This window comes from Dinoponera quadriceps, unplaced genomic scaffold (assembly GCF_001313825.1).
Source record: "Dinoponera quadriceps isolate SergipeBrazil2010 unplaced genomic scaffold, ASM131382v1 scaffold696, whole genome shotgun sequence".
NCBI classification, from domain to species: domain Eukaryota; kingdom Metazoa; phylum Arthropoda; class Insecta; order Hymenoptera; family Formicidae; genus Dinoponera; species Dinoponera quadriceps.
This window is the reverse complement of record NW_014554799.1, coordinates 746,611-772,397: the sequence shown is the minus strand read 5'-3', so window position 1 is coordinate 772,397 and position 25,787 is coordinate 746,611. Positions and strand designations below refer to the sequence as shown.

Here is a 25,787-nt window from a genome sequence, read left to right as displayed (position 1 = left end):
CCCCCCCCCTGCGTTCAAGACGGGAATTAGGCCGCGCCGTTGTTTTCGTACGGAAGACGCGTTCGTGCGGATACGACGGAACATGTTTTATCGAGGAAAAAGAAATGGGAATGTGAGAGAGAGAGAGAGAGAGAGAGAGAGAGAGAGTGTGGTAAATAGAAAGAGAGGAGGAAGGAAAACGCCGACGAAGGATGCAAGTGGCGCGAAGTTGTACGAAGCCTGTTGCAGACTCAGGAACAAAATAAAGAGGAATACTACAATTTCCCAACACTACATCGAGCCTGTAACAATGGGGCCATATTTTCACAAAGAACGAAAGTGCGTGTTCTCTCGTAAGAAAAAAAAACTTAAATAAAAAGTGAAATATTCTAAATATCTGCATCGATTACACGACGCAGAGGTACAGGTTGGGCCTAAAATGAGGAAGTTTAGAGGACTCAACTTTTATTGCTCATAATGTGTATATGTTTGTAATAAGGGTATAACTTTCGTAATTGTATTCGTTCAAGCGCCGCGCACCGACCGACCGACCGACCGACCGAACGAACGAACGAACGAATGAACGAACAACTGATTCCGACCGATTCCGACCCGACGCGTGCCGCGGGCGTTTATTATTGACGGATTTTAACAGAGCGCATAATGTATACACACACACACACACACACACACACACATACACGCGAGAACGGATTGTTTAAGTGGCGTTACCATGATTTCGTCGTCTTCCTACCGGTATACCGTTGAATTCCGATTCGTTTCAATTAACGACGGCGGTGCGTCGCCGTTCTTGCCAAAAGGAGGAAAAAAGGACGAAAAAATAAAAATAAAAAAAATAAAGACAAAACGTGAGGAGTACTACGATCGATAATTTTAATTAGTGAGAAGGGACACATGTAATCGGTGACTATGAGGCGTAGTTTCGATCGTCGTTTGATACTTTGTACGTTTCGATATAATTTAGTATGAAAAGAAAGACTTCTTATAGATTGTATCGGCGCGATTAAATAAATTTCATTATGGATAGATGATTTACCGGCCGATGAACGTAATTTGTAAGAGTTTTATTAACCCTACAAATGTGTGCGTGATATATCATTTGGAAATCGAAATACAATGATTTTGCCGATAAACGACAGGTTATACGTGTGTAATTCAATCGTCACTTGCGAATTATACCTCGAGGATGTAACGAGAACGTCGCACCGAAGTCTTCGCTCGAAGTCGCGAGACGTTATTCTCGAAATAAAAAACAAAGTAAAGCACGAGCAACGCATCTCGACCCTTCGTTCAGGAGTCACCACACGAATGTCTTTCGCGGGGTGGGAACAAACAAGCCCAACGGGAAAGAGCCATCGTTGCCCCGACGATCCATTTTCCCAATTCCAGCGAAGTTAATCCCAAGTGTCGGACGACGATAACCGGGATACGGTAAACCACCTAACCGCGGTTGTCGCGCCAACACGAATTTCCCGTGAGATTCTCTTAGCCGGGACTTTTTTTTCACTTCGTCCAAACGAGCAATGCCTGCACTCGCACTTGCGTGTGTATGCGTGAGAGATCAATAGGAACAACGAGCGCAGCGATGGTTGAACGTGTGAATCGATGAGAGTGATGAGAACGTGCGAATCCTTTTGATACAAGGTATACATTCGTATGCATACCGACAAAACCCTCGTACGACGTAAAATAATATCAGGGGCCATCCAACAATTGTGTCGTGCGAAATTTGGGTATTTTTTACCACCCCTCCTCCTTCATCACACTTCGTCACGAAACATCCTTTTTTAATATTACGTGACGCGTGGAATTATCCCTTTTCTCCCGCCGATACGTAGAATAAGAAAAAAAATTGCTTATAAACATATTGTGGGTAATAATTATTAGACTGCACGCTACTATTTTTTTCTACAAATAATTTTTAGGCATAGTATCAAATTAATTACTTTTTATAATTTTATAATGGTTACTAGTAAGAGTAACGTCTCTAAAAGAGTAGATATTAAAAAATTAACATTTGGATTATTAACACAGAACCGTGATTCAAAATTGAAAAATTCTCACTAAATATAATCGAATGTGTCATGAATGTAAACAAAGTGGATAACCAGGCGCGTCCATGTTTACAAGTTATGCTATTTAATGTGACATTTTACGGCCTTTATTCCGCTCCCTACCATCACGGACCGTCAGATTAATAAACCCCACCTCCCCCCTCATGATGTGATGTAATTGTTGAGTGGTCCCGAGATATTTTGTGTCTATGAGGTCGATTAAATTTATCTAACGGATTATCGTTGTCTTTATTTGCGTTTGCATTTTCCGAACGGTCGGAACGTAACAGGACCACCATATCTGCATCGCCGACGAGCCGAAGACAACGTATCCGCGCGCGTTTACAAATGACACGTGACTTAAATAGTCTGTTCTCTTTCCCGAGTCGAAAGATAGCCGAATTTCGTCTGACGACTTTGCGAGCGAGAGAGTCGTGCATGAATTAAGTAGCTCGCCGGCGTTACCGCTAAAATTGCAGCGATAATAATAATAATTTCGTTACTCGGCAATGCACGGTGCAACGCAATCCTCTCGCCTTACGCATTCTCCATCTACTGCCACTCATGAGCGAATATGGTATTCACGTGTCTCGAGTTCGCTTTATCTCATAAATTGGCGATGACGTCAAAGCGCGATCCACCACGGCTCCCGTCGACGCAATGCATTAACAACTGCGCGATAAACGTATTCCGTAATTAATAACATTTTGATTATTAACAGGCTTACTATCTCATCTGTATAGCTTGAGGAACTTGGAGCCCGCCGCCTCGAGGATTCACGTGTGATCGTATCGCACAGAAAGAAAGAAACATGTGTTCGATTCGAATACCACCTCGACGATGGGATATCGTATTAAGTCTAAAATGTCATGACTAGCGTAACCATTAAGTGCTTTGGGTGGCGTCAAGTAATTAGTAAGATAATCATACACAATACTGTTTCCGAATAGCAGTCTCGAGAAAACGCGTCGCTAATTTGATTTTAGTGCCGTGTTGAGACGTAGGGCCTTAACGGAATGGCCGACCTTATCGATTCTAGACAACGTTTTATGTCTTGAGTCTTTGTGGAGGTCTTAAACTAAAAAACCGTTCTGTTTGCGATTGACGACGAACTACTGTTTGATAAAAAAAAAAATAATAATTTAGGCAAAGATTTTAGACAAAGGACATAAAATATTGTCTTAAAATTTAGACAAAGAAGGGCGCAGAATATTGTCTTAAAATTACAAGTCAGCCATATTCTACTAAGACCCTTAATGTCGTTGAGACATCTAGCTAATTACAAATTCTTAAGGCTGCGACATACGCGATACAATCGACGAGATGTCCCGTAAGCAATACACGTGTAAACGTGATAATAAATTTTCTACGTAAACGCCCAATATACGTCTACGAGACGTACACGGCCTATAAAGAGTAAGCGCTAGTTAAAAATGCGCAAAAATAATAAGCAAGCTTATGGCTAGAATAGGATATAATTGTATTAAACAAACGTTTCGATCCTATTCTGGATCATTTTCAATATAGCAACTTGCAAAGGAAAATCTCTCGAAAATCAACGCAAAAATGTAAGAAACGCAGAGATGAACAAATAAATGCCTCGATATCGGGTCTTCGAGGATGGACAATCTTCTGTGACGGTGCTTCACACCAAAATAATCCAAATTGTTAAGTGTAGCCGCGGTAAGAAAGATGCTTAGTCGGATACAATAATAAATATATTCGAACATCTAACTATATACTAAGAAATGGTGAGAAGCACCAAGAAATAAGAACGAAATTACAATAATTAACTTTCCCTTATAAGTTACTGCTAACACTGATGATACAAAATAGGGAACCGATACATTTGTTTCGTACAATTCTGTTAACCATACTTAACGATTGCTTATTACTTTGGCGCATTTTTAATTACCTTTAATTTGCTCTTATAGGCTTCTCTATACGTCTTAATTGATTTTTAATGTAAAAGCATTGACCTTTATATACGTCTACGAGATCCTCCAATAAACTTAATTTGTATAAAAAATCTACACGATATAGTCTTTCGTTAATGCACCTAGCCGTTCTTGCATCGCATCAGAAGATACGATGTACATTTCCTATGCTCGCTTCATTCGTCCTCCCGCTAATTTACAATTATATACAAATATAGATACACGTGCGAATCACAATAGAGCGAATAATACTAGCTGTGAATAATACGCTTTGTCGACACGCTGAAACAACATAGTGTGAAAGAAAACTCGTAATCTCGATGCTCCGGATACATCGTGATACAATTAACAATGCTCTTTCGTTACGCAAAGAAATTCGTTTAGTAAAAGTTCGGATGTCTCTCGTCGTTAATAAGAGTTTTGTAATTTGGTCTATTCTTTATAGCTGCACTGCTGAACTGGTGTTATAAGTTGAAGTGAGAAAACATACACTTCTCTCACTTCAATTTATCGCATTAGTTCGGCAATGCAGCCATAAAAAACAGACTAATTAAATGCTACTTTTCAAAATAGTTTCGATACGAATAACTATTTTTCCTCCGCCAATTCATCCCTTACTTTCGCTCGAAACAGGTCAGTTTCTTCTTCGGGATCTTCCATCGGTAAATCTGTATTGTTATTCTTCGCTTGACGAATCTTCTTGATTTTCTTCTTGATCGCCATCGCACCTTTTCAAACGCATCATCCAAGTTACAATTCAATCTTGATTTCGAATCGAAGAACAGAGAACGCGTACTTACAAACTAGCGTCTGCCATAATTCGGCTTTCTTTGCTGTTTTGTTATTAAATTTCCTCAAAGACTCTCTATGCCTCTTATGGATGCCTGCCAATTCGATCGCTTCTTGCGTCGGCGGTGGAAACAAGCAAATTTCAAGCCAATGCGTAGCCTTTGCATGTCTAAAGATCTTCAGCCATATCTAATGAAATAGGAAATTCTCACTAACATGTCACATTTCTAAACGTACATACTAAAAAAACTCTTTCTTATATTTTAAGTTACATAATATAGCGTGAATAATAAAAAGTATAAAACACACTTACTGAATCCAAGCACTCTGCTGCAAACCAAAGCCACAAGCCAGGGTCTGTCCTTGCATATTTACCTTCCTCTGACCAGAGCATAAATGTAGGCACAAAGTACAAATACAAATATATCCTAAACACACAGTTGCAGTTTAGATTATGCAAATAAATGATATATCGGCATATATTAGTTTTCAATATAGATACAGACGCACTACGTACTAACCAAATCTGGCAGTGTAATAGGAATAGTATTTTGCAAGCTGGTCTTCCAGTAGACTGGAGAACGCACAACAACACCCTGCATATATTAACTATCACAATGTCAATAGTTTTGTACATTAAAAAGGTACTCGTAATTGTACACCACCTATAACTGCAAGGCATTCACTAATTAGTAAAGTCTACATAAACAGATGTGATATCAGCAATACAAATGCGGGGTTCTTAGAACAAACGGCAAATAAAGAAAATAAAACTGAAGAAGCTAAGCCACGTGTGAGAAAGTATATGTGATTAAAACAAAAAAAATATGTTTATGACGGAATGATGAGTTGGATTACTTTTGTCGATACGGATTCAAGATGAACGATGCAAAGAGTAAGTTTGCGCAACCCTTCATCCAAGCACCATGACATAGTATATCGATTCCAGCCTGGTGAAAGTAGAAGCTCTTGTGCAGAGCCACCCCTAACTCCTGATATGTCATTCCCTGTTTTTTGGGTACGATGCTCAAGATCTGAGTAGTCGATGACATCATGTAACATATACTACCGAAGCAGAATCCACAGTTCCATACCGCCTTGATTATCCTGTTTCGCTGTATCAGTGGAAAACGCATACGTCTGAACAGTGACTGTAGAAACACAATACATATATAAGTACAAAAAGTGTTGGCCGTGCAAAACTCGAATATTTATCTACTGAACTTACGTTAAGACATTTTTCATACAGTAGATACAGCATCAGCCAGAAAATAATCAGATATCCTACGAGCACATCGGTATCTCGTACCTTCGTATCGCTCGGATAACGCGAGACTATCACTTGCTTGTTCCATAAATGCGGCACGAAAGGCAGGAAATTTGTCGGATCGAACAGGGAGTAAAGACCGACGGCCCAGTTGCTCGCCGCTTGTTCATACATGTCTCTTATTGTCCGACAACGGTGCGATAAATGTCTAACAACATCGTAACGTTAAACGCGCGCATGAAGACCCCGGCGGTGTCTGCGAGCGAAGCGAATTGGAGTTCGAGATATACGATAGATGCGAATCGATATTAGATTCTGCGCGTCGATAAAAATTACACCTTCTTTCCCGCTCGCTTTATCTTTTTGCAAAATGATTCGTCTTCAAATCCATAAGGATTCTCGTTCGTTAAGAGGTGAGAACCAAAATTTATTCGATTTATGTTATTGAAAAATAAAAGTTCGTCCGACTTGTAATGAGTTGTACTACTTGAAAATGAAGAAGTCCGTCTGATTTATTGTTGAATCATATGATTTCGGTTTTTTAGTGAAAACGGTCGCGACTCGTAGCAGAAATCAGATTTTTCATCGTTGGACGGCCAAGTACTCCGTTTGGTCATATTTGACAGATCCAGTAGCCGCTATTGTTGCTAAACATAGTTCTAAAGTCTCCGCTACGAGTCGCCACTATCTTCAATGAGAAAGTGAAGTAGTAATACGACTCAACGACGACTTAGGCAGACCTTTAATTTTCACAGAATACCGTTCCTTTTTTTCAATAAAGATCTCTGTAAGCATTAAATATTAAATAGTTGAATAGATCAAAGGTCGATTGACTATTTTCGATGATTTTGAGATATAATTTATTACCAGAAATCGATATTTATCTTTTATTTGGACTATTTTGACGCCGATTCTTTTCTTAATAGATCTGTTATTTAGCTGCGTTCGGTTTTCCAAATCGGAGTCATCGGTTCGCTGTGATTACTCCAGGAAAGTCGTTTCATTAGCTAGATATTATCTTAAGATAACCTTAGAAGCAATCCAATGTCTCCGATTTGCAAGACCGAACGCAGTTTTTATAAAATCTGTTTTCCTGAATTCAATTGTACTTTTTAGTGCTGCCTGGAAACTTCGATCCTTTCAACGTTCGGTTTATAAATTTGTTTCATTCTAAAGGTCCTTGCACAATGCTAGACAACAGGAACAGAGAATAACACATGCGATAGATTTTCAACCTATTGCCCGTGGTTTTTCACTGTGCAAAGGGCTTAAAGGCTAAAAGTGCAACTTACTGCAGATTCGACCGCTTGCATTAAAGCGGGGCCAATAATGAGAATTTAAAGCGTAAGCCCTAAGAAGTATTCGAGGATGTTTTAAGACGATTTTTAAATATAAGAACAAACTATGAACAAATTTTAGTGCGCACTCGGTGTGCAAGCAGACGTATTCGCTATCAATTCCGCTATAAAGAACAGACCCAGTATCGTTCGTTCTAAGTTGACAGTTCGGTCGGTATTTATATGTCTCGACAGCCGGTTTGTGATCAAAACATTTGGCGGTTTACGCGAATACAATTTCTTCTCTAACCTCTCCAAAGTATCGCGTTTTCGCGAGTGTCAGCAAGATATACTCGACGTTACCTGAAATCCAGCGTCGAGACATGTCAGATATCTCAATGGTGAACAGTATTATTACTAAGAGAGACCGCGAATGTTTCGCATGCAGAATGGTGAGTGGTTGCGGTCTAGTCGGCTCCGGTTTGTATGTTTATCACCACACCAAGAAGTATCAGAACCCTGCAGGACAAGCAGTGATGTATGCGATTTCCTCCGGTATGTCTGTTGAATCAAGCCTACCTTACCATAGCGAATGTCAATTCCCAATAGGGGGATCACGCATTTTGTACAATTACATATTAAGCAATCTTATTTTCAGTATTGGTACTGCTTGGTACAGCTAGGATTATGGATATGCCACCCTTCCAAGATCGATTTAAACGCAAGGAATGAGCCACTTAGATCGGTGTAAATCCGACAGCATTTTGTAGCAATTGCACTTGACAACATGAATCTAAAACGACAATAATTTGTACAACTATAATGTTCTTGTTTTCTATGATTTCTCATTGTATGATTTTGTCTACCTCATGTCGACGACACTTGAATCTAGATAATACTTGAAGTCTAGCTTTGGAGTTTTTGAGCAACTTCGGATATTGTGATATTTGATAAAAGAAAACGTAATAATGTACTTGTCGTGTTAAAAGAAGAGAGAGATTTTGTATAAAAATACATTATATTTTATCTTAACTACGTGTGCTCTTGGATTGCGAATATCATTGTAGCGCGAGTCCTACTTGCTGTCAAATAACAGCTTTTCTGTCAAAATTTCGGACAGCATTGACCACAAGTTTCTTGTTAACGTAATCTACTCATTTATTGACCATAGAGAATGTGCTGCCATAGCTATTTATACGTATGTTGTTGCATATTTCAATTTTATATTTTTAATTTCTATAATCGATAAGAGAAAGAGAGAAAGAGAGAGAGAGAGAGAATACAGAGATAATTGAAGATTACCGACGTTACCAACCATTCTATCCATAAAGCAATTTCACCAAAATTATCTGATATACTCTAGCGCTAGATACGTTACACTTACACAAGTACGTTAAACGAAAGTATTCCCATGAAACGATTACATTGCGCCGTAAACACATTATTTATATCGGATGACCGAAGACTGCCGGTAACGTCAGCGTTCTTCGATTATCTCCGGATCGACGTGGCAGTCAGCGACTTAACGCAGCGCTCGTCGTCGAGAGCGCAGCACGCGCACGTGTCCCTCTCGCGTCACGCTGCACGTGTTGCGAGTGTCCAGCGCGCGCGAAAGCCTCGCGGCCGAGTGGTTTCGTGTTCGCGCGCCCGCGCTCGTTAATATTCACGCGGCGTTACTTCCTGTTACGTACTCGACGATACACTTATAGGACACCACCGGCCGTGTATCGATGTAAACTCGTCTACCCACCGAGCCGGCCGGCCGCCTACGCTACCCGAAATGTCCCGCGGCGAGCGCCGGACTTTCAGCGGCCGCTCACTTACGCACCCGCGCTCGTGGTAATAAATTAATGAATTCGTGGATGAGCGCAACGGATTTTTCGGAGGTTACGCCGGACGACGAGTGGTCCCGTTCCAACAGTTCTCCTGGCTAGGAAAGTGGAAACACGAGGGCGCAGATACACGATAAAAACAATTCTGTCGATATAAACTGAATTTTCCCGAATTGCTCGGTGACCAGATGACAACTCTGTTGTTGTAGGAACAGAGATTTCTGTAAGAGGCTTTCACTCGGTCAATTGCTCTCTCAGCTGTCTCAAGCGAGTTTTAATGGCGGCTGAATGCTCATACGAATGTTCGCAGTCGCGGTAACAAAGATATGTCATTTCTCGTCGCTGAGTTTTCATTTCTTCTCACCGAGTCTTCAATTAGTCCTTATCCAGTTGCAAGAACCGAGTTTCTTCCGTGTAGCTGAAACATGTCGCGCTTATATCAATAAATTTGGTAAAAATTAAACTTGGGTATTTTTCGGGGGGTGTGGGGGGGATTATATCCTCGATATATGAATATTAAATGTCGAAACGCCCACTAGAGATATAATATAGATTAATACATACATATAAGATATTTTATTTTACATACATATAAAATATTTTATTCTTAACTTTTATATATTTTTTATATCTGCATACACACACGGAAAAATTAGAAATTTCGTCGGTATAACTAAATTTTCCGTTGCCCGCAGACCAGACGAAAAACTCGGTTGTAACAGTAGAAAGATTCATGTCATCAGGAGATTTCCTGCTCAGTCAACAGCTCTCGGTTGGCTCAACCGAGTTTTAACACAGCTTAACGTTCGGACGAATGTTCTCGGTCGGGGTAACAGAAATATGATTTCTTGTCACCGAGTTTCCATATCTCGTCGCCAAGTTATCATTTGGTTCCTACTATCTAAGCGGGGACAGAGTTTCATTTTTCTATACAAACACGCGCCTACACATCCACGACGTGAAGCGGGAACGCTCGAACTCGCTTTCTTGTAGAATCCGCATCGAGCGACGAGCATACTCGTCCGACTACCGAAAAAAAAGTAACGATGAGCGCGAGTAGCGGCAAGAGCTTTCGTCGGTCTCAGGCGAGGTCACGCCTAAGGTCGTTCTCCGGGTTCCGGCGCCACACCCTGGGACCGACGACGTTCCTGCGGAGGTGGCACACGCGAACCGATGGTATCGGGTTCGGGTAACGCGGGGAACGAGGACGAGTGTCCCGCGCGGTCTCTTCGCCCATCGACAGTCCCGACACGCAGGAGATCGCTCTTGTAATACTTGGAACACGTTGCGACCCATCCGGTATACGCTCGGCGTGCCTATTACGTGTGTTGCCTGCCCCGTTCGCGATGAACCGAACGACGAAGTCGAACGCCCGTGTTCCGCGACGTTCCCGGCCCACCCCGGCGCGTCCCTAACAGCACATGCAAAAGTTTGTCCTGAAACAAGAGAAAAACTTCTCGGGAGGGAAGTCGAAATACAATATCGCAGTGCTCGCAACAGTTCAGTTGACTAGCAATAATTGACTGCCGAGAGTCCCGGTGGCTTGTGTAAACAAATAACAGTAGTTTTACACTCCGTGGAACGATAGACTTTGGAGAAAAAATAGTATATTGAAAATGAGTGCCCGAAAGATCTCCGTAATCGACAAACTTCGCGCGCACTCAGCAACACCAACAAAAATTTCTGCTGACGATCTCAGCATTCTGTGCAAGCAAAAGATAATACTTTTGTACTTTACCGAATGTCCCAGACTAGAATAAAAGAGCAGGTTAGTTCGTTAATCGTTAATCATCTAATCGTTACAGCCTGGAAGTCAACTAGAATGCAGAGATCGTCGACAGAAGTTTTTATCTTGCTGCGTGCGCGCTTGAATTTGTCTATTATGGAAATCTTTTGCACACTCGCTTTCAACGATCTATTTTTATCTGACGTGTTTCGTTCCACGGAATATAAAATTTTTGTCATTTGTTTGTATAAGCTACCGGAGCTGTCTGCAGGAATTTTAATTTATATGTCTCGATATGTATCGAGGAGAATAAAAAACAAAAGACGACGTTCGAGAAGGAAAATATCAGTCGATCTTCGTTAATTCTAGAGGGCGTACTATGGTAAAGTTCTTAAATTTTATAATTATAACAACAATAAAACATTAAAATGTTTAACTTATTTATAGAGAATAAATATGTTTTTTTTTTTTAAATATATTTCACATTATAGGGAAATAGTCAATAACAAACTGTTCCAGAACGTGATGCGAGACGTTCTGCAGGACCGATCCAATTTATTTTACTCTCAATTCAAAATGAATTTGCTCGAGAGGAAAAGAGTGATACAGAAATCGTACATATCTCCACGAACGTTAATCAACCATATATTAGAAGAAGTAAAGTCATTACTGATTTAACGTGTTTTTACAGAGAAGCATTTACATAATATTGTTGATGTTATTACTGATCAGAGTCATTACTGATTCAACGTTTTTTAAAGAGAAGCATTTATATAATATCGTTAATGTTATTTGTTAGATGCTGTTTGTCATAGTGCACGAAGAATCTGCGTTGGATACTACGCATTTGATTCAGCACACGGATATCAGACATACAAGCTATCCGAAAGCAGTGTCCGACACGAACAGGAAAAAGACAATTCATAAAGGTATCGGAAAATGTCATACTTTATTTTTGAATGACAATATGTATAGTAAGTGGGAAACTTACTCTCTCAACGCTTACAATTCATTTCAGAGGCACGATTATTGCATCACGACAGAGAACACCCCGTTGCAATACCGAAATCACGGTCGGTAGCGAGAATATCCCTCCACGAGAAACCAATCATGCATTAACGTGTATATACAGCTGTATACAATCATTATAGTTGCTAGCTATTCGTCGCAACGTAAGGATCCGCGATCCTCCTGAATACAGCCAGAAATTTATCACCTTTGTTCCTCGTTACTTTCTTGCCCTCCTCGGTGCTCTCGTATAATTTCTCTACTATGGGATCTGCGTTCTGTGTTGAGAAAATTTGTCAGTATGTGCACTTGTTAGAAAAATAAACAGTGATTATATTTACCAAGTCTTCCTTAGATACTTCTTCAAACAACGGGTGTTCCTGAAAGTGCTGAACTATCCACTTGTGCAGATCATTCACATCTGTTACAGTGTATACAATTGCCTGTGAAAGGTTGATATTAGTCTTTAGAGAAATGATACGATGAGGTAAGTATTGTACTCACTCCTTCGGCTAACAGATAAGCGTATTCCGCTAACAACGACTTGTTTATTATCCTCCATTTGTGTTTCGACCTTTTGAAGTGTGGATCTGGATACAGGAAAAACATCTTCTTTAACTATGCAAAATGAAAATTAACACGAATTAGGTTTCTCTGCATCGTATTAGGGAGCATCGGTCAATCATGGAGCTTCTCTCTCACCTGCCCTTTGTGAAAGTAATTCGGCAGATACTTCATAGCGTTTGATCTCAGACAAGCGATATTCTGGTACTTGCCAGGATTTTGGCAACGTAGTGCAGCAATGCGATCTCTAACATAGTCTGCAACCTTTATTCGGATTTCCATACCAAGTATCAGACTATTGGGAAACATTGGCGATAAGGTAACTAAAAGTCGGTTTTTAATTATTTTAATACAAAGTTCTCTATTGCATTTAGTCCATTATTATTTTTATTTTCCAGAAATATCCAGGAAATAAAAGAAATTACCTAGCAGTCCTCCATAACCACAACCAATATCTACAAATTCCACATGTTTCTGTGTTTCTTGCTTATTGTTAGTATGAAAATGTTCTGGGTACAAGGTATTCCAATCCATCAAATCCGGTTTTATAGGGCTGCGTGTATGTGATAAATAATACAGATTTTTTAAATCATCATTTAATTTAGGAGAAAAATCAATTCAAGTCTATCTTTTCGATCTTTTCTATTTTGATCTTATATCACAAAACCTTAATTTTCTTTAGTTAAAAATTGATGAAAAAAATGATAAAAATTGTTTATTTACTCACTATTCTAGGCAATGATCGGCTATCGGATTTGAATGGGCACGTTGTCTGTAATACTTCTTCTGCGGTAACGCTTGCATCGTCGATATTTTACATTTAGTCTCTAGATAAAAAGCTTTCTTTAATTAACTTTAAAATACAATAAAATTGCAACAAATTTAATTTAAGAGGTTATGTATAACATTGTACACATGACACGATAATCTCTTTCATCATTGCACTTTCTCAGTCAATTCTTGCACTCTCCCCACATAAGATGAATAAGCGTTTCGTCGCGCCGTTAGAAAAAGAGGGAAAAGGTGTAGAAAGTGTAATTATGACAGACAACTTTCACATTCCCACGTGCATGAAACAAAACGTTCGCGTTTTAGAAGAAAAGAGATAAGAATATGATCAGACTCAAGGTTCAGCAACCTGTCAGTCTATCAATGATGAACCTGTTCTCTTCTTATTTGTGCTTTATTCCAATTTTCTTGAATTCTCTTCTAGCCATGAGATATATTGATCTGTCTATCTTATAAATATATAAAACATATTCTAAATAATAGGAAATAACTTTACTACAATTACAACCGTGTGTAAAAAGTGCAGCACTATATGCGCAAAGTGGAGGAAGCGCGGAAGGGGAACGGCGCGGAATTTAACGCGCACGTGCGCCGCAATCAGCTGATCGAAGCGCGTCGCGCGCCGCCAAGCGGTCGACGGCGACGCAAGTGGAGGGGGGATAGACAGGACGCACGCGAAAGGCGGAGACAGTTCGTGTCCCGTAAAATCTTTATCGTACGAATGTTGTTTTCCAGTTTGTGCGACTTTGCGACACCAGTAAAATGTAATCGTGAGTAAAAATGGTGTTTACATAAGGCGCGTGAGTGACGTTAGACAGTCGACTACACACACACACACACAGAGAACAGGAATTCTCGAGGACAACGGAATCCTCCCAGGTAAGATCAGGTTAGAATCACCATTTCGCGACGGGTGCCTTTGTGATCGCGGTATCGCATAGATTCGAGTGTGCGTGCGTGCGTACTACGTGCATACGCGTGCATTCGCCGATGTACGCACTCTCACTCTTGTCTCGCAGCTTTGTACAAATATGGAGATTGCAGATAAGCGATAAGCTTATGAGATTGAATCAAGATAAGGAAATGGTGTAAATAAAAAAAATAATGCATCTCAAATATCTCGATGACATGTAAATTTTAACCGAAGTGTAAACATATTACAGCTCAAGAATTTCGCTACGAATTTTAAAGAAATAGGAGCTAAGGGTGGTGCTTGCAGTGTATAGTTAGTCACAAAAAAGGTAGAACATTTTTTTCGGTGAGTTTCGCAACGTTTCTCGTATCCGATAGGAAAATGTATCTCTTGAGAATTACTAAAAAATATATTTTTATAGGCTTGAAAAAAATCCGAGTTTTTTCCGTTTTTCCGTGAATGAATGAGGAATATCGGAAAAACATCGAATTTTTCCACATATTTTTTCAATTTCTTTCCGAAAAAAAATTGAACAAATTGGGTTCTTAATCTATACTAAAAATACATTCTATTGGACACGGGATGCGTTCCGAAACTTACAAAAAATGTGTTGCAATCTTTTTGTGATTACCACACATACCATGACTCAAATGTTAGTCAAATTTTTATTTTAATAAATTTACTTTATTATTTTATTTATTATTATTATTATTTGTTTATTAATACATTTTTATATTATACTTTGATTATATATATTCTATTAGTGATTTAACGCAAAATTTTCATTGAGAGGTATTTTTTAGGAAGGAGAGTATCTAAATTAACTCAATGTGCTAATTGCAATTTAGTATCGCATCACTGTAAATTGTTCACGGGTAAATTTCCTAATGATTGGGCGTTGTGTTCAAATGGAGTAACAAACATTTTGACGAGTAACTTTTTTGATATTTCAGGCACGACAGGAAAGAGCGGCTTCATTATACATGACGGTTTTTGGGCCTCCCGAGGGAACGGTCTTCTTAATTGGTAAGTTTTATAACGCTTTCTCTTAATGGTCAGCTGATATTTGATAACGTGCGGAACAGGAACTTCCGCATATTATCGGCTTCGTTTAATATCACCACGAATATATCATTTACCACGTTGCGCGACGTTCTAATCGCTATCATCGAAGAATCCAGTTCCCTTCTTATTTTCTGTCAACCGTACTTGTAATTCGGACGACATTTATATTTGTTTTTAACTGAACCCTCCCTCATCTGTGACGTATAAATCGCACGTTATCATCGTATAAATTCGACATTACTATTATAACTTGATATAATTAGAGATAATGGCTCGTATTCTGAACGCGCTGACAAGTCAAGAGATATGAGCATTCTCAGTATCGTTCGTATTCTAAATGTGATGATAACAGTGCTCTGTTAGGGAAAATCAATAACCACGTGTGTTTGTAGCAAATTTCCTGCTAATAAGTTGACTTGTTAACGCCCTAACATCATTGTAAGCGCGTTCAGGACATGGCCCAATAAAAAAACCCCCCCCCTCGCAACGGTGTATTTAAACGTATGTTCTGATTGTTCGTTATGTGGGCGTAAAAGACGTAGCTGTAGGAAATAATCCGTGAACGTTACTTGTACCGTACAACACATATGGGAACACTTACGTGGTTAATTGCAATAATGGATCCTTCATTCGTCGACGTTTACGTCTCGCTCTCGGCTAAATCAGCGTTTATGACACGCACCAGTAGCGGGTAACAATTGCGTGAGTCGAACAATAGGTGATATTGAAAAATTCAATTATCCAAATGCACATGTTCGGGGTCTAATTAGCGCTTGTAGTCGTCCACGTGGAAACTCTCGGTCGCGCGTGGCATATCGATTGCACGACTAAAATGTAGACGAGCTCCAAGAATTGCATAACACGTGGTGTTCACTCTGCATCCGACGATGCGTTAAATCGTCGAAAGTGATCGTCAACAAATACCCGCGCGAGTGCTTGCTTGACCAGTTTAATTCAACGTTGATCGATCCGCGCGCGTCGATTGCGAAATATCGAGCGCTATTTCTGCGAATGATCGAACGAGGAAAAGCGCCGATAGAAAATCGATGAAGATCTGGCTTTCATGCGATAGAAAACGCGCGCAAATAAATATAGCGGGTTGTGCGATTGTACACGGGGAAAAATTTTTTTACTGGCGCAGCAAATTGTTCGTTACTTCAGTGGCAGTAAAAAGATCTGTTACACGGAAAATATAATTTTGCTGTTGTTGCAAAGCGTCGTTGCGACAGCAATAAAATTCAGTTGGCATAATTAACGATTAATACTTTTAACAAATTTTCAACAATCTTTTTATTGTTGTTATAGTAACAAACAATTTGCAGTATCAGCGGCAAATTTTTCCCTGCGTACGCATGCTTGTATTGTATAGGGTGGACCAGGAGAAACTTTCCATCTTTCGCATTTGAATTACTATTTAACGTCGAGAATACGAGATCTGCCTGCACACTGCGAGTGCAGCAAAAACGCGGGCGATGAAAATAGTCTCACGCATAATTGTTCATCGCGGCTGCCCTTGTCATGCGCTCGGAACAAAGAGAGCGGTTTGCAAAATGCTCGCTCGCGTGAGTGTCACGAATCGAGCCGAGACAACGAAGTTTGTCGAAGTGTTCGTATATAAATATAACCGAACACGACCCTTTCCCGTCAGTGTTCATTGCATTTGACGAACTCGCAGATGAGTGCCAATGAGAGAACACCTTTAGTGGAACTCAGACTTTCGGATCACTGTATAAGTTTATCGGCACAAAAGTTACGAAAAATGTACACGCTACTTAAGACTCGACTGGACCTTACATTCGACAATTTATACGGAATGGTAAATAACTTCCAAACTAGTCGTTATTCCACGTATATCCACGGTTCCGAATATATTCAGATACGAAAGTCACGGCGAAAATCAAAGTTGCTCGATCTCTCTTCACGTCGTCGATCGTTCCGCAACGAAACGTAAGCGTAATCAAACTTGAAATATAATCATCGATAAATGAGAAACAGAGATCTTTCGCTACAGTTTTTCGCAACGTCTCATTGCGAACGATCGAATCTCGCCAATCTCGCTGACTAAAGGGATGTTTGGTAACTTAACGCATTTATATGTAGTTGGATACTGTCTTTTATTGTTTTTTTATTTATTACACGAATGACTAACGAACAGGTTATTGTTCGTTACTGTGTACCGACACGATGCATGCTCCTCCTCATCTTCTTCTTCCTCTTCATCTTTTCTCTTTTGTTTTCAAACAAAGAATTTCCGTCCATTTGTAAACATGCTGGCCGACATTCCTTACACATGTCTCGCGCATGTCCTTCCCGCTGTCAATACACGTCGGCAACATTACATTGTCTATTAACATTTGTTTAGTCTGGCAATGTCATCTAGCAATCAGCTGTTCGCATTTCTGACAAGCGTGCCACGCGACATTATCGACATTCGATCGGTATTCAATCCTGTAAATAGTGGAATTAGCAATCGTAATTGGAAAACTTTTCTATTTTCTCTTCCTCTCCTCCACTGCTTCACACACACACACACACACACACACACGGGGATGTCAAAAATTTAACACAAAAATTTTTACAAGGACTGATTTTAACACAAGTATAAAATATTTTTTACTGTGCATATACACAGAGTCACACACACCCCCTCTCTCTCTCTCTCTCTCTCTGCCCTTCCTCTCATATTGAATATTGGAATAGCTAAATGAGATTTATCCGAAAATTTATAATCTCATTAGTGAAAATATGATACCTACATGGAAAAAAGAGTCTGGTTGTATTAACTAGGAAGTGAACAACCAGATGCATTTTGGTTGAAGGAAACAGAATTTCTGGTTCTTACGGTCCAAATGTAATATTCTTATAAGCAGAAATGTGCTATTTCTTTCAATCAAGACGCGTCTGGTTGTATACTTTCCGGCTGATGCAAGCAGATTTTTTTGTCCCGTGTAAAGATACTCCGTCAACAAGATATCGAGAGAAGCCGAGGATGGAGCAATGCGCACACGTGCACCTTTTATCGAGTCAATTCAGTCTCATTACATTTAGTCTCCGACTACGCTATTCCTGTTTACAAAGCATCTTAATTCGCATCTTAATCTTTACTACGCGCCACACGATAGCGTGATTTATTCTATTTATCGAAAGATCAAAGAACATCGGGATACCCAGATATGCCATTCCAGCGATCCACCGCGCTCTGGATTCATCCGATACCCACTATCGCGATCGTTACACAGCCGTGTCGCTGGCGAGGAATCGCGCGCGAATGTCTGAATAGCTCAAGCGGTCAGATATCGCCGCTATTCCTACCTATTGTCGCGTCGCGTGTTCACCGCGTAAAATACCGGCCGTCTTATCTTACAACTGAGCGCAATCTTATCTACATTTATCGGCTGGCTCTCCCTCGGAATGGGTATTGCATTCATCACACGTTAGACGCGAAGCGAAGTGCGAGGAGCGATAGTACGCGTGCATAGGGGGATATATATCTCTCTTCCGAGACGCGCCGCGTGCGCGACGAGGACGAAAAGAGGGCAACGCCAGGACGACAAACAAAGAGGCTAACGTCTCTCGACGTTCTCGCCGACTCCCACGCGGCCCGATGACGTAGTGCCCGTAGCCGTTGCGTGTCTCCCTCTCTCTCTCTTTTTTGCACCACCTGGCAGCGAAAGGGGCCGGCCTCGCGTCCACGTGGATCGCCCACGCGCGTCAGGTGTTGTTGCTGCGGTCAATTGTTCCCGGCCGCAGTTACGCGAAGGATGTTACGCCGCTCGGCTTGGTGCGAGCCACGCGATCGCCCCGACATCGTCGTCGTCAATCCGCGGTTTCCTTCGTCCTGACGGGGTCGGCTCGCGACCTCGATTCCGCGTGGATCCGTCATTGTGCTCCCTTAATGCCGTGCCAAGGTACACATTACTGTCGCTCGTCGAGAATCGGTCGATCGTGCGAGGCTGCGATCTCCCAGCTGGATCATCAGTAACCTCGACAGGTGCGACAGGGTGACGAGCAAGTTTCGCGAGATAATACGACGATAGTGAGTGGAAAGTGAGAAGAAATTCTCCCGAGAGGGATCCCCCGGTTTTTTCGCTGTCGACGCGAGATTCACGCGCTTATCGGCACGTGCCGGTCGCGATATATTTGGCAAATAATGTGACGTCAAGGATCGTGACGCCCGCGCGAGTGATGACATAGAACGGTATTACGACGTGAGGTTCTGCTTCATTTAGTGAGTGATTAAAAGCCGCCGCGCGTTCGCTCTAACTCCTCCTCGATCCTTGGCCTCGATCTACTTTGCGCCGGTGTAGTTTACGGCGAGATTCCTGCGATTCCAAACTCGGGGCAGTGATAAGTCCGCCTCTCGATTCATTTGATAACGAATTATTCGCCTCGTCGGATTCACCGCGGTAAAAGTTGGCTCTTAATTAAAGTCATAAGCGATTTACTTGCCAGAATTCGTCACCGGACGATCTCCGATGGGATGATGAGTCTTGTGCTTAACGATTTCGCCGAAGTTCCGGAAACTTCGAATCCCGTCGTAATAACCCAACGGAAGTATCTCAGGTAGAAATTTCATGCATTTTTTAAATTACTGGACAATTATATTAACTTCTGTCTAGTAACTGAGAACAATGCGCAAAATCCACGCTCATTTCCTGAACGAAAACAGAACAATAAATAGACAAGAAAGCGATTCAATTAATTCATAGCAGATAATACAATTGAGCGGATGCCAATATAAACTGCATATTCTAACTAAGAAAACTGTCTCAGCCAGCAAATAAAACTCTATCAAATCCTCGTTCATTTCTTACGCAGTATCGTTACAATTAAAGAGAATGCGTTAATACTAGACAGTAACTAGATGGATGTCTAGGAAAATTGCGCACATTCTTACGACGGATACGTAACGCGAATTTCCAAGTCGAATTGCGGAACTATAATTCCTAAGAGGCTCGGTTAAAAAGAACTAGCTCGGCACGGGTCTACGAGTAGACAATAGAGCGGTTATGCAAATGCGTGTTGATGAAAAACGGCTGTGAACGGTTCGAAGGACGTCGTTCGGAAATTAGTCACGTTGCGAGTCACGATGATACAAACTTCTTTCCTACTTCGATCGTGGTTGCCATCTTATATAGCCGCGACGCGTGGCCTGAATTCGCTCGATTTACTCTCCTCGCGAAATACCCTCTCGAGAGTGGCGCGAAAATAATTCGCGAACGAACGGCGGGAATGCCGATGCCTTCGATGAAATTCGTCGTCCTTTGGCTCCATGTTCTAAGATAAAATTGGAACGAGGCTGCCACGTAGGACATCGAGGACATCTTTAACGCTCGTGATGTCCCGTTTCAGTTTCCTGCGCGTTCTCTTTTCAACCTTAGGTTTCTCGTACGCTGTGAACGAACGAATAGATACTTCGAAAGTCGCAGATTTCGCTTGTCGGTCCAGATCGTTAGAATACAAATGGCGATTCGGTTAAGCTGACGCACTGCCTTCGCAATGCGAAGTGACTCATTACCAGGTTTCAGTTTTCTCATTTCCGAGGAATTTATCGACCTGACGCTAACTCGTCCCCTTCACGTGTGTTCAACGCGGATGATATCGCGGAGAAGTGTTCGCGAGTCCCACCGGGTACGCTCGATCGATCCGCGGAAGGTAATATCAATGTCGTAATATTTAACATTAATTTGACATTAACTTCACTTAATCACGTTACGTTTGACCTCACATGCTCCTTTGTTTTATACCGACGATATCGGTGGGATATCTGCGACCTTCGAACAACGGCACGATGCTTCCGACGGAGCGATTCCGTTGCAACAAAATTCCGCTATTGAATAAATGACGAAACGCGCGAAGTGGTTAATATTTACGTCGTCGGGATTTCAAGCAAGTCGTCGCCCGAAAATATTTTGCACTGTCCGATACAGGAACACGCGTCCGCTTATCAGGCACTCAAAAAGGTGCGATACGCGGTCCGGTCTCGGAGTGATAAATAGCCGACGAGGCGAAGATAAAAGCATGTGTAAAAGCCGCCAGGTGAGCGCGCGCTCTCGCCTGAACTTCTTCGTTTTTCGCGCGACAATGCATAGGCAACCGGTAAAAAACGCGGAAAAAAGACGCGGAGGCGGATATCAGATGATCATCCGTCGATCGGCCGCCGTTTCACGCAAAGTGCTTGCATCGCCTACACGGAAAAAAATTAGCTGAAATTAAAAATATTCTCGTATATAAATAAAAATATTATAATCTTCGCAGAGGACTTTTAGTCTCGACTTGATTGAATTTGTATTGATGCAATAGTATTATTTACATTTATTTCAGACTAAAAATTTTCTTAGAATATTATAATATTCTTGCTTACACGTGCATGGAGACAAATATTTTGCTGGCAGAGTAAAATTATTTTTTTCCGTGTCAGAATATCTGTCATTAATTTCAGACATTCTTTTCTGTGTACTTGAAGATTATCTCTGGCTAATTGCGAATTTACATTAATTTTATTCACCGTCGCGCATCGTCGCAAGCTTTATCTCGCCGTATCTCACGATCATCGCACGCGCGCGGTATATCGATCGACCTCCGTCAATCGAGACGAAATAATGATTTCATGCTGAAATAATGTTTCACGTGCGCGCGTCCCTCTATCTTGTCTATTGCCAGAAGTGATTGCGTTATCTTCGAGAGCGATTGGCGTTATTAAGCTTGCATGGTGCGGAACGCGAGACGCTATTCGTTTCTCGTGACATCCTCGTTTGTTCACCTGTCGCATCATTACCGGCGTAAACCTGCGTGAACGGTGTGGCCCATACGGTTTTCCGGAAGAGAAGTGACGAGATGTTCGTCCTCTTTCGCGAATTAAACGCGCTTTTATTACGATTACTCGCGAATCAGTAGACCGTTTGAAACGCGCACGAGACTCATCGTCCTACTATCGGTGAAAGCAAATGTCCTTCGTCTGCGTCGTCCTATCGTCGATGACGTGATGGCAAGAAGTAACTGTCGAAGTGTGGCAGAGAGATGATTTGAATCACGAGTAAATAATTAATCGAGGAATCATTATCGACATTAAGACAGAATTAATGATGAGCAATATAGTGCGTGATTGCGAACCACGAGGCAGTGATAAACACGTTATAGTGACGCACGACGAATATACATCTCTTCCAGAACGTGCACATATTATTTGCTGCATCCTTGAGACCGACGAGGAAAAGGAGCGAAAGAAACGAGCGGCCGACGAAGAAATAGTCTCGCGCGAATCGTCGTACGACGTTTCGCGATCTGACTTTTGGCGTGAGCGCGACGCTCAGATGCGCTCGGGCCGAACGTACGATTAATTAAGCAATTATGAAAGTTAGCCGAGGTGAACGTCTGGTGTAACGCTATTATTAACGCGCATCGCGTAGCCACGCGAGAAACGTGTGTCAAGGATGGCCTCTCGCCTCGTCGAAAATACCGTCGAAGTTTATTTCGAGCGCGTATAATTAGTGCAGATTTAGACGGCATATTTGTCGAGTCGATCTTTAGAGAGACAGATAGGTTGAGTGAGTGAGTGAGTGAGAGGGGGAAGTTCGCTGACGCGAGTGCGACTCGACTTCCGCGTCGGGGGATTTGCGGATAGTGAAATAGTGAAATAGTCGGGAAATAGTGAAAGATAGCCGTCCTCGAAATGTCTCATCTGCGCACGAAGACCAGGGTGTTCGGTGACAAGAGTTACAGGCACGTCACCGCGACCGGAGAGTGCCGTAGAAATCAATTTTCCCTGCTGAAAGGACGGCCTCAGAATATCGTGCATCGTCTGGAACATCGGTTCCACGAGGTAACTCCGCCGGAATGTTTCTCCACGATTACTCCCTTCGTTTCCGTTTTACGGAGGTTATTTTGCGGAGGAATGCGGGGAAACGCGATTACCACGCGGACGACAAAGTCACGAGTGCTGCGAGTATTATCGATAGTGCGGAACCGTCGCAATAACAGAAGGCTCGAAAAGATATCGGACTGGCTCGTTCGCCAGACTCTATTGAGAACCGCACGATCGCGCGTTTGTTCAAAATTGTCGTTTCGCGCCTTTGAAATAGCGAGACTCCGCGGAAGGTTCGAAGAGACAATGAAATTGCGCGTTCGTGAAAACCCTATCTGAGAACAATATTTCGCACCACGTGTTCGCCAAAATTATTGTCGCGCCTACCTTTCGAACGATCCTCGCGTTGTATGCGCGAGAACGCGCGCTGCATCACTTTTCCACTGACCCATTCTCTATTCTGGCGCTGAATGACTCGAAACTACGTCATTCACATTATCGCGCGGAGTCACGTAGAGTGTTCCGTTTGGCAGGGCACTTTCAATGGCAGCGAATAATTCGCGCGTTAATATAATTCAACTCGAGAGCGTCGTGTTTAACGCGTCTGGCATCGCTCATCGTGACTGACAATCCGCCGCCCGTATTACACTCTGTTTTCACTTTAATTTGGGAAACGGCGCGCGACAAAGACCCTCCGTCGCTGCGTAACTGCGAATTTACGCGAGAGACGATTCAGCTCCAGTCTCGTGACTGTCATTATTATTACCGTGTTGCTCACCAAAAGCAGACGCGTCCACATTTGCGCTCGGTCCCCATCGATCTTTTCCCTCGGCTGTTTTCGATAAACAAAGTTCGAAATTTCTACGAAATTATTATTTCGTTTTTTTTTTCGCGAATCTCGTGCGTACATTGAGAAAAAATTTCTTAAAAATTCATTTGTGGGACACGAGGTTTATTTCTGTGAAATATTTTCTTATTAGGAAATAAATCTTTTTTTATAGTTTACAAAATATACCTCATGTCACACAAATAAGTTTTTAAGTGCTTTTTTCTCAGCGTAAGAAGTCGTTAGTCGATTTCGGTATGACCTTGACACGTGAGTTACCTGTCACTACAACATCTTTTGATGACAATAATTCCACGAATGTAATGCGTGCCGCCGTTGAATTCGGCGAAATCGACCTACGCGTTACCGCGGGTAAAATTTATCGCGGGTGGTGTCGCCAACGTGCCACCGTTACTTACTCGCACGAATCCGTTCTGCATGTCTGAAATCCGCTCGGTCGCAATTGATTAATGCGCTTTTTTTTTTTATCGGTGCCATATATTTCACCAGCGTGTCCAATTCGCGAGAATCGGGCGCCTCGCCCGTGACAATCGCGATTCTTGGTCTCCCGCGCTCTGCTCCTCCTGCCAAATTCCTCCCAAAAAACGCGAAAGAGCTCTCATTCGCACGCTGATCAAAGACGCGTGTTATTCGTTTGAAATTCTTAGATGCAACAATTTACGGGCGAAATCGTCGAGAGAGACGTACTTTCGGCAGCTGGCGCGCGTGCGATTCTCGCTCGCGATCGAAATTCGCCGCATGCTCCGTTGTATCTTCACGAGCCAAAAGGGAGGGGTGGGGATTATTTTGACATTTAACTACAAAGAATATCTTGACATTTGGGATTCTCCTTTGGTTCCTTCTCGGTTTCTCGATAGATGTGTTATAATCATCACAATCGTGCAGAGAAAAAAAATTGGTTGAATGAACGTGAAATGGACGAACTAAACGCGTTTTGTTGGAACAAATTTCTGGTTCTTGTGAAACCACAAATTCGGTTCATGTTATCGTCATGTTAATTCAGCCAATATTTTTCTCCGTGTAAAGAACCCATTCTAACGTAATTCGTTGTTTTTTTTTTTTAACTTTATTTCGCACTTTATACCGCGTATCGAATTCGTACACTGCTATCCGCGACTCCTTAATCTCCCTTTGATCGTGCGATTAACGTCGGTATCTTATCGCGGACTCGAGCACACTCGTGCTGCAAACACGTGCAGCGAGCGAGGTGTGACGATTGTTGCCTCTCTTCGCCCGTTAATTTCGCCCGGCGAATTACGAATTTCACCGACCGCGCGCGCTGCAACATCGTTACACGTGGTAATAATTTTATCCGGGCGCATCAAAACAATGCCGGTGTCGACGCATTGTTGCTCCTCACCGACGTTCCGGCTTCCGCGTGGTGCACCGCGGGGTCGCTCCTCCTCCGTGGTGATTCGCGGCTTCTCTCTCTCTTTCTGCGCGCGGCTTTCAACAGCGGCCGGCTATTTTCGGCGACCGTGGTAGTTGCGCCAGCCGAGTAATGCACGCTGGGACTTGGGCGCGACACTGATTAATGTGTCTCCGTTCTCCCGAAGACACTAGAGATCTCCTCCTCCTCGCCAAATAATCTCTCGTTATCATCGTCTCGGACGGCGTTAGATGCGCGCCGGCGGGTTAGGTCTTCCGGCCAAAATAGGCCACGGCCGCGTCGACGCGGGATATCCGGTCGGGACGGTCGTTAGTGAACGAGTAATCTAATTAAAACCGTCATTCCCGACGACTAATCAGCAAATCGTCGCCCGCGACGATTCAGTAGTAAGCGATCCGTCGGTCGTGTCGCTGGCCGCGCGTCCGAAATCGAAATTGCGAAATTTCAATCGGTGGCGCTATGAATCACGACGAATCACTCGACGACCATCGCCGGCGGTATCTTTGGAAGATGTAAATCTACGTT

The 25,787-nt window shown here is 42.2% G+C and overlaps 5 protein-coding genes across 11 annotated transcripts in view; 3 read left to right on the top strand and 2 right to left on the bottom strand.

Annotated features, from left to right (window-relative positions):
* Nucleotides 1-6: 6 nt before the first annotated feature.
* Nucleotides 7-6,721, bottom strand: LOC106742000. Its single transcript, XM_014614542.1, has 6 exons — nt 6,009-6,721; nt 5,639-5,931; nt 5,302-5,451; nt 5,094-5,208; nt 4,792-4,969; nt 7-4,719 (listed from the first exon to the last, which is right to left on the bottom strand). The coding sequence occupies exons 1-6, from the start codon at nt 6,219-6,221 to the stop codon at nt 4,580-4,582; spliced, it is 1,089 nt and encodes a 362-aa protein (XP_014470028.1). The 5' UTR covers nt 6,222-6,721; the 3' UTR covers nt 7-4,579.
* A 239-nt stretch (nt 6,722-6,960) lies between these two features.
* On the top strand, nt 6,961-8,356 carry LOC106742002. Its single transcript, XM_014614547.1, has 2 exons — nt 6,961-7,879; nt 7,983-8,356. Exons 1-2 carry the CDS (start codon nt 7,708-7,710, stop codon nt 8,054-8,056), a joined length of 246 nt encoding a protein of 81 aa, XP_014470033.1. The 5' UTR covers nt 6,961-7,707; the 3' UTR covers nt 8,057-8,356.
* Nucleotides 8,357-9,061: 705 nt separating this feature from the next.
* Nucleotides 9,062-12,101, top strand: LOC106742003. The gene is made up of 5 exons (XM_014614548.1): nt 9,062-9,163; nt 11,135-11,264; nt 11,374-11,539; nt 11,682-11,811; nt 11,901-12,101. The coding sequence occupies exons 3-5, from the start codon at nt 11,408-11,410 to the stop codon at nt 11,999-12,001; spliced, it is 363 nt and encodes a 120-aa protein (XP_014470034.1). The 5' UTR covers nt 9,062-9,163; nt 11,135-11,264; nt 11,374-11,407; the 3' UTR covers nt 12,002-12,101.
* LOC106742001 (tRNA (guanine-N(7)-)-methyltransferase) lies at nt 11,813-23,677 on the bottom strand. Of its 4 annotated transcripts, none has more exons than XM_014614543.1 (7): nt 23,413-23,677; nt 13,182-13,281; nt 12,880-13,007; nt 12,593-12,777; nt 12,395-12,508; nt 12,232-12,333; nt 11,813-12,168 (listed from the first exon to the last, which is right to left on the bottom strand). In XM_014614543.1, the coding sequence occupies exons 1-7, from the start codon at nt 23,456-23,458 to the stop codon at nt 12,037-12,039; spliced, it is 807 nt and encodes a 268-aa protein (XP_014470029.1). In that variant the 5' UTR covers nt 23,459-23,677; the 3' UTR covers nt 11,813-12,036. The 4 variants fall into 4 exon arrangements, with proteins under 4 accessions (XP_014470029.1, XP_014470030.1, XP_014470032.1 ...); XM_014614544.1 differs by lacking the exon at nt 23,413-23,677 and adding an exon at nt 15,823-16,101; XM_014614546.1 differs by lacking the exon at nt 23,413-23,677 and adding an exon at nt 13,593-13,656.
* LOC106741999 (kinase D-interacting substrate of 220 kDa) overlaps nt 13,852-25,787 on the top strand; it is a 39,010-nt gene continuing 27,074 nt past the window's right edge. For 2 of the 4 annotated variants that reach the window (XM_014614539.1, XM_014614533.1), the window contains exons 1-2: nt 13,852-14,122; nt 15,110-15,182. Coding sequence is in view for 1 of the 4 variants with exons in the window: in XM_014614537.1 (XP_014470023.1) it covers nt 22,894-23,043 (150 nt within the window). In the remaining 3 variants the exon portion in view is untranslated. Of the gene's footprint in view, nt 14,123-15,109; nt 15,183-21,914; nt 23,044-25,787 lie in introns of those variants that run through there. The other 2 variants (XM_014614537.1, XM_014614534.1) reach the window with 2 other exon arrangements.

Excerpts from the sequence above, each read along its gene's own strand:
- LOC106742000 (XM_014614542.1), bottom strand. The coding sequence starts at position 6,221 with ATGTATGAACAAGCGGCGAGCAACTGGGCCGTCGGTCTTTACTCCCTG. Across the intron at positions 4,970-5,093 it reads CAGCAGAGTGCTTGGATTCA|ATATGGCTGAAGATCTTTAG; the intron begins GTAAGTGTGTTT and ends CTATTTCATTAG. Across the intron at positions 4,720-4,791 it reads ATTATGGCAGACGCTAGTTT|GTGCGATGGCGATCAAGAAG; the intron begins GTAAGTACGCGT and ends GCGTTTGAAAAG.
- LOC106742002 (XM_014614547.1), top strand. The coding sequence starts at position 7,708 with ATGTCAGATATCTCAATGGTGAACAGTATTATTACTAAGAGAGACCGC. Across the intron at positions 7,880-7,982 it reads GATGTATGCGATTTCCTCCG|TATTGGTACTGCTTGGTACA; the intron begins GTATGTCTGTTG and ends TCTTATTTTCAG.
- LOC106742003 (XM_014614548.1), top strand. The coding sequence starts at position 11,408 with ATGCGAGACGTTCTGCAGGACCGATCCAATTTATTTTACTCTCAATTC. Across the intron at positions 11,540-11,681 it reads TCAACCATATATTAGAAGAA|ATGCTGTTTGTCATAGTGCA; the intron begins GTAAAGTCATTA and ends GTTATTTGTTAG. Across the intron at positions 11,812-11,900 it reads GAAAAAGACAATTCATAAAG|AGGCACGATTATTGCATCAC; the intron begins GTATCGGAAAAT and ends AATTCATTTCAG.
- LOC106742001 (XM_014614543.1), bottom strand. The coding sequence starts at position 23,458 with ATGCAGCGCGCGTTCTCGCGCATACAACGCGAGGATCGTTCGAAAG. Across the intron at positions 13,008-13,181 it reads GCCGATCATTGCCTAGAATA|CCCTATAAAACCGGATTTGA; the intron begins GTGAGTAAATAA and ends ACATACACGCAG. Across the intron at positions 12,334-12,394 it reads CTTATCTGTTAGCCGAAGGA|GCAATTGTATACACTGTAAC; the intron begins GTGAGTACAATA and ends AACCTTTCACAG.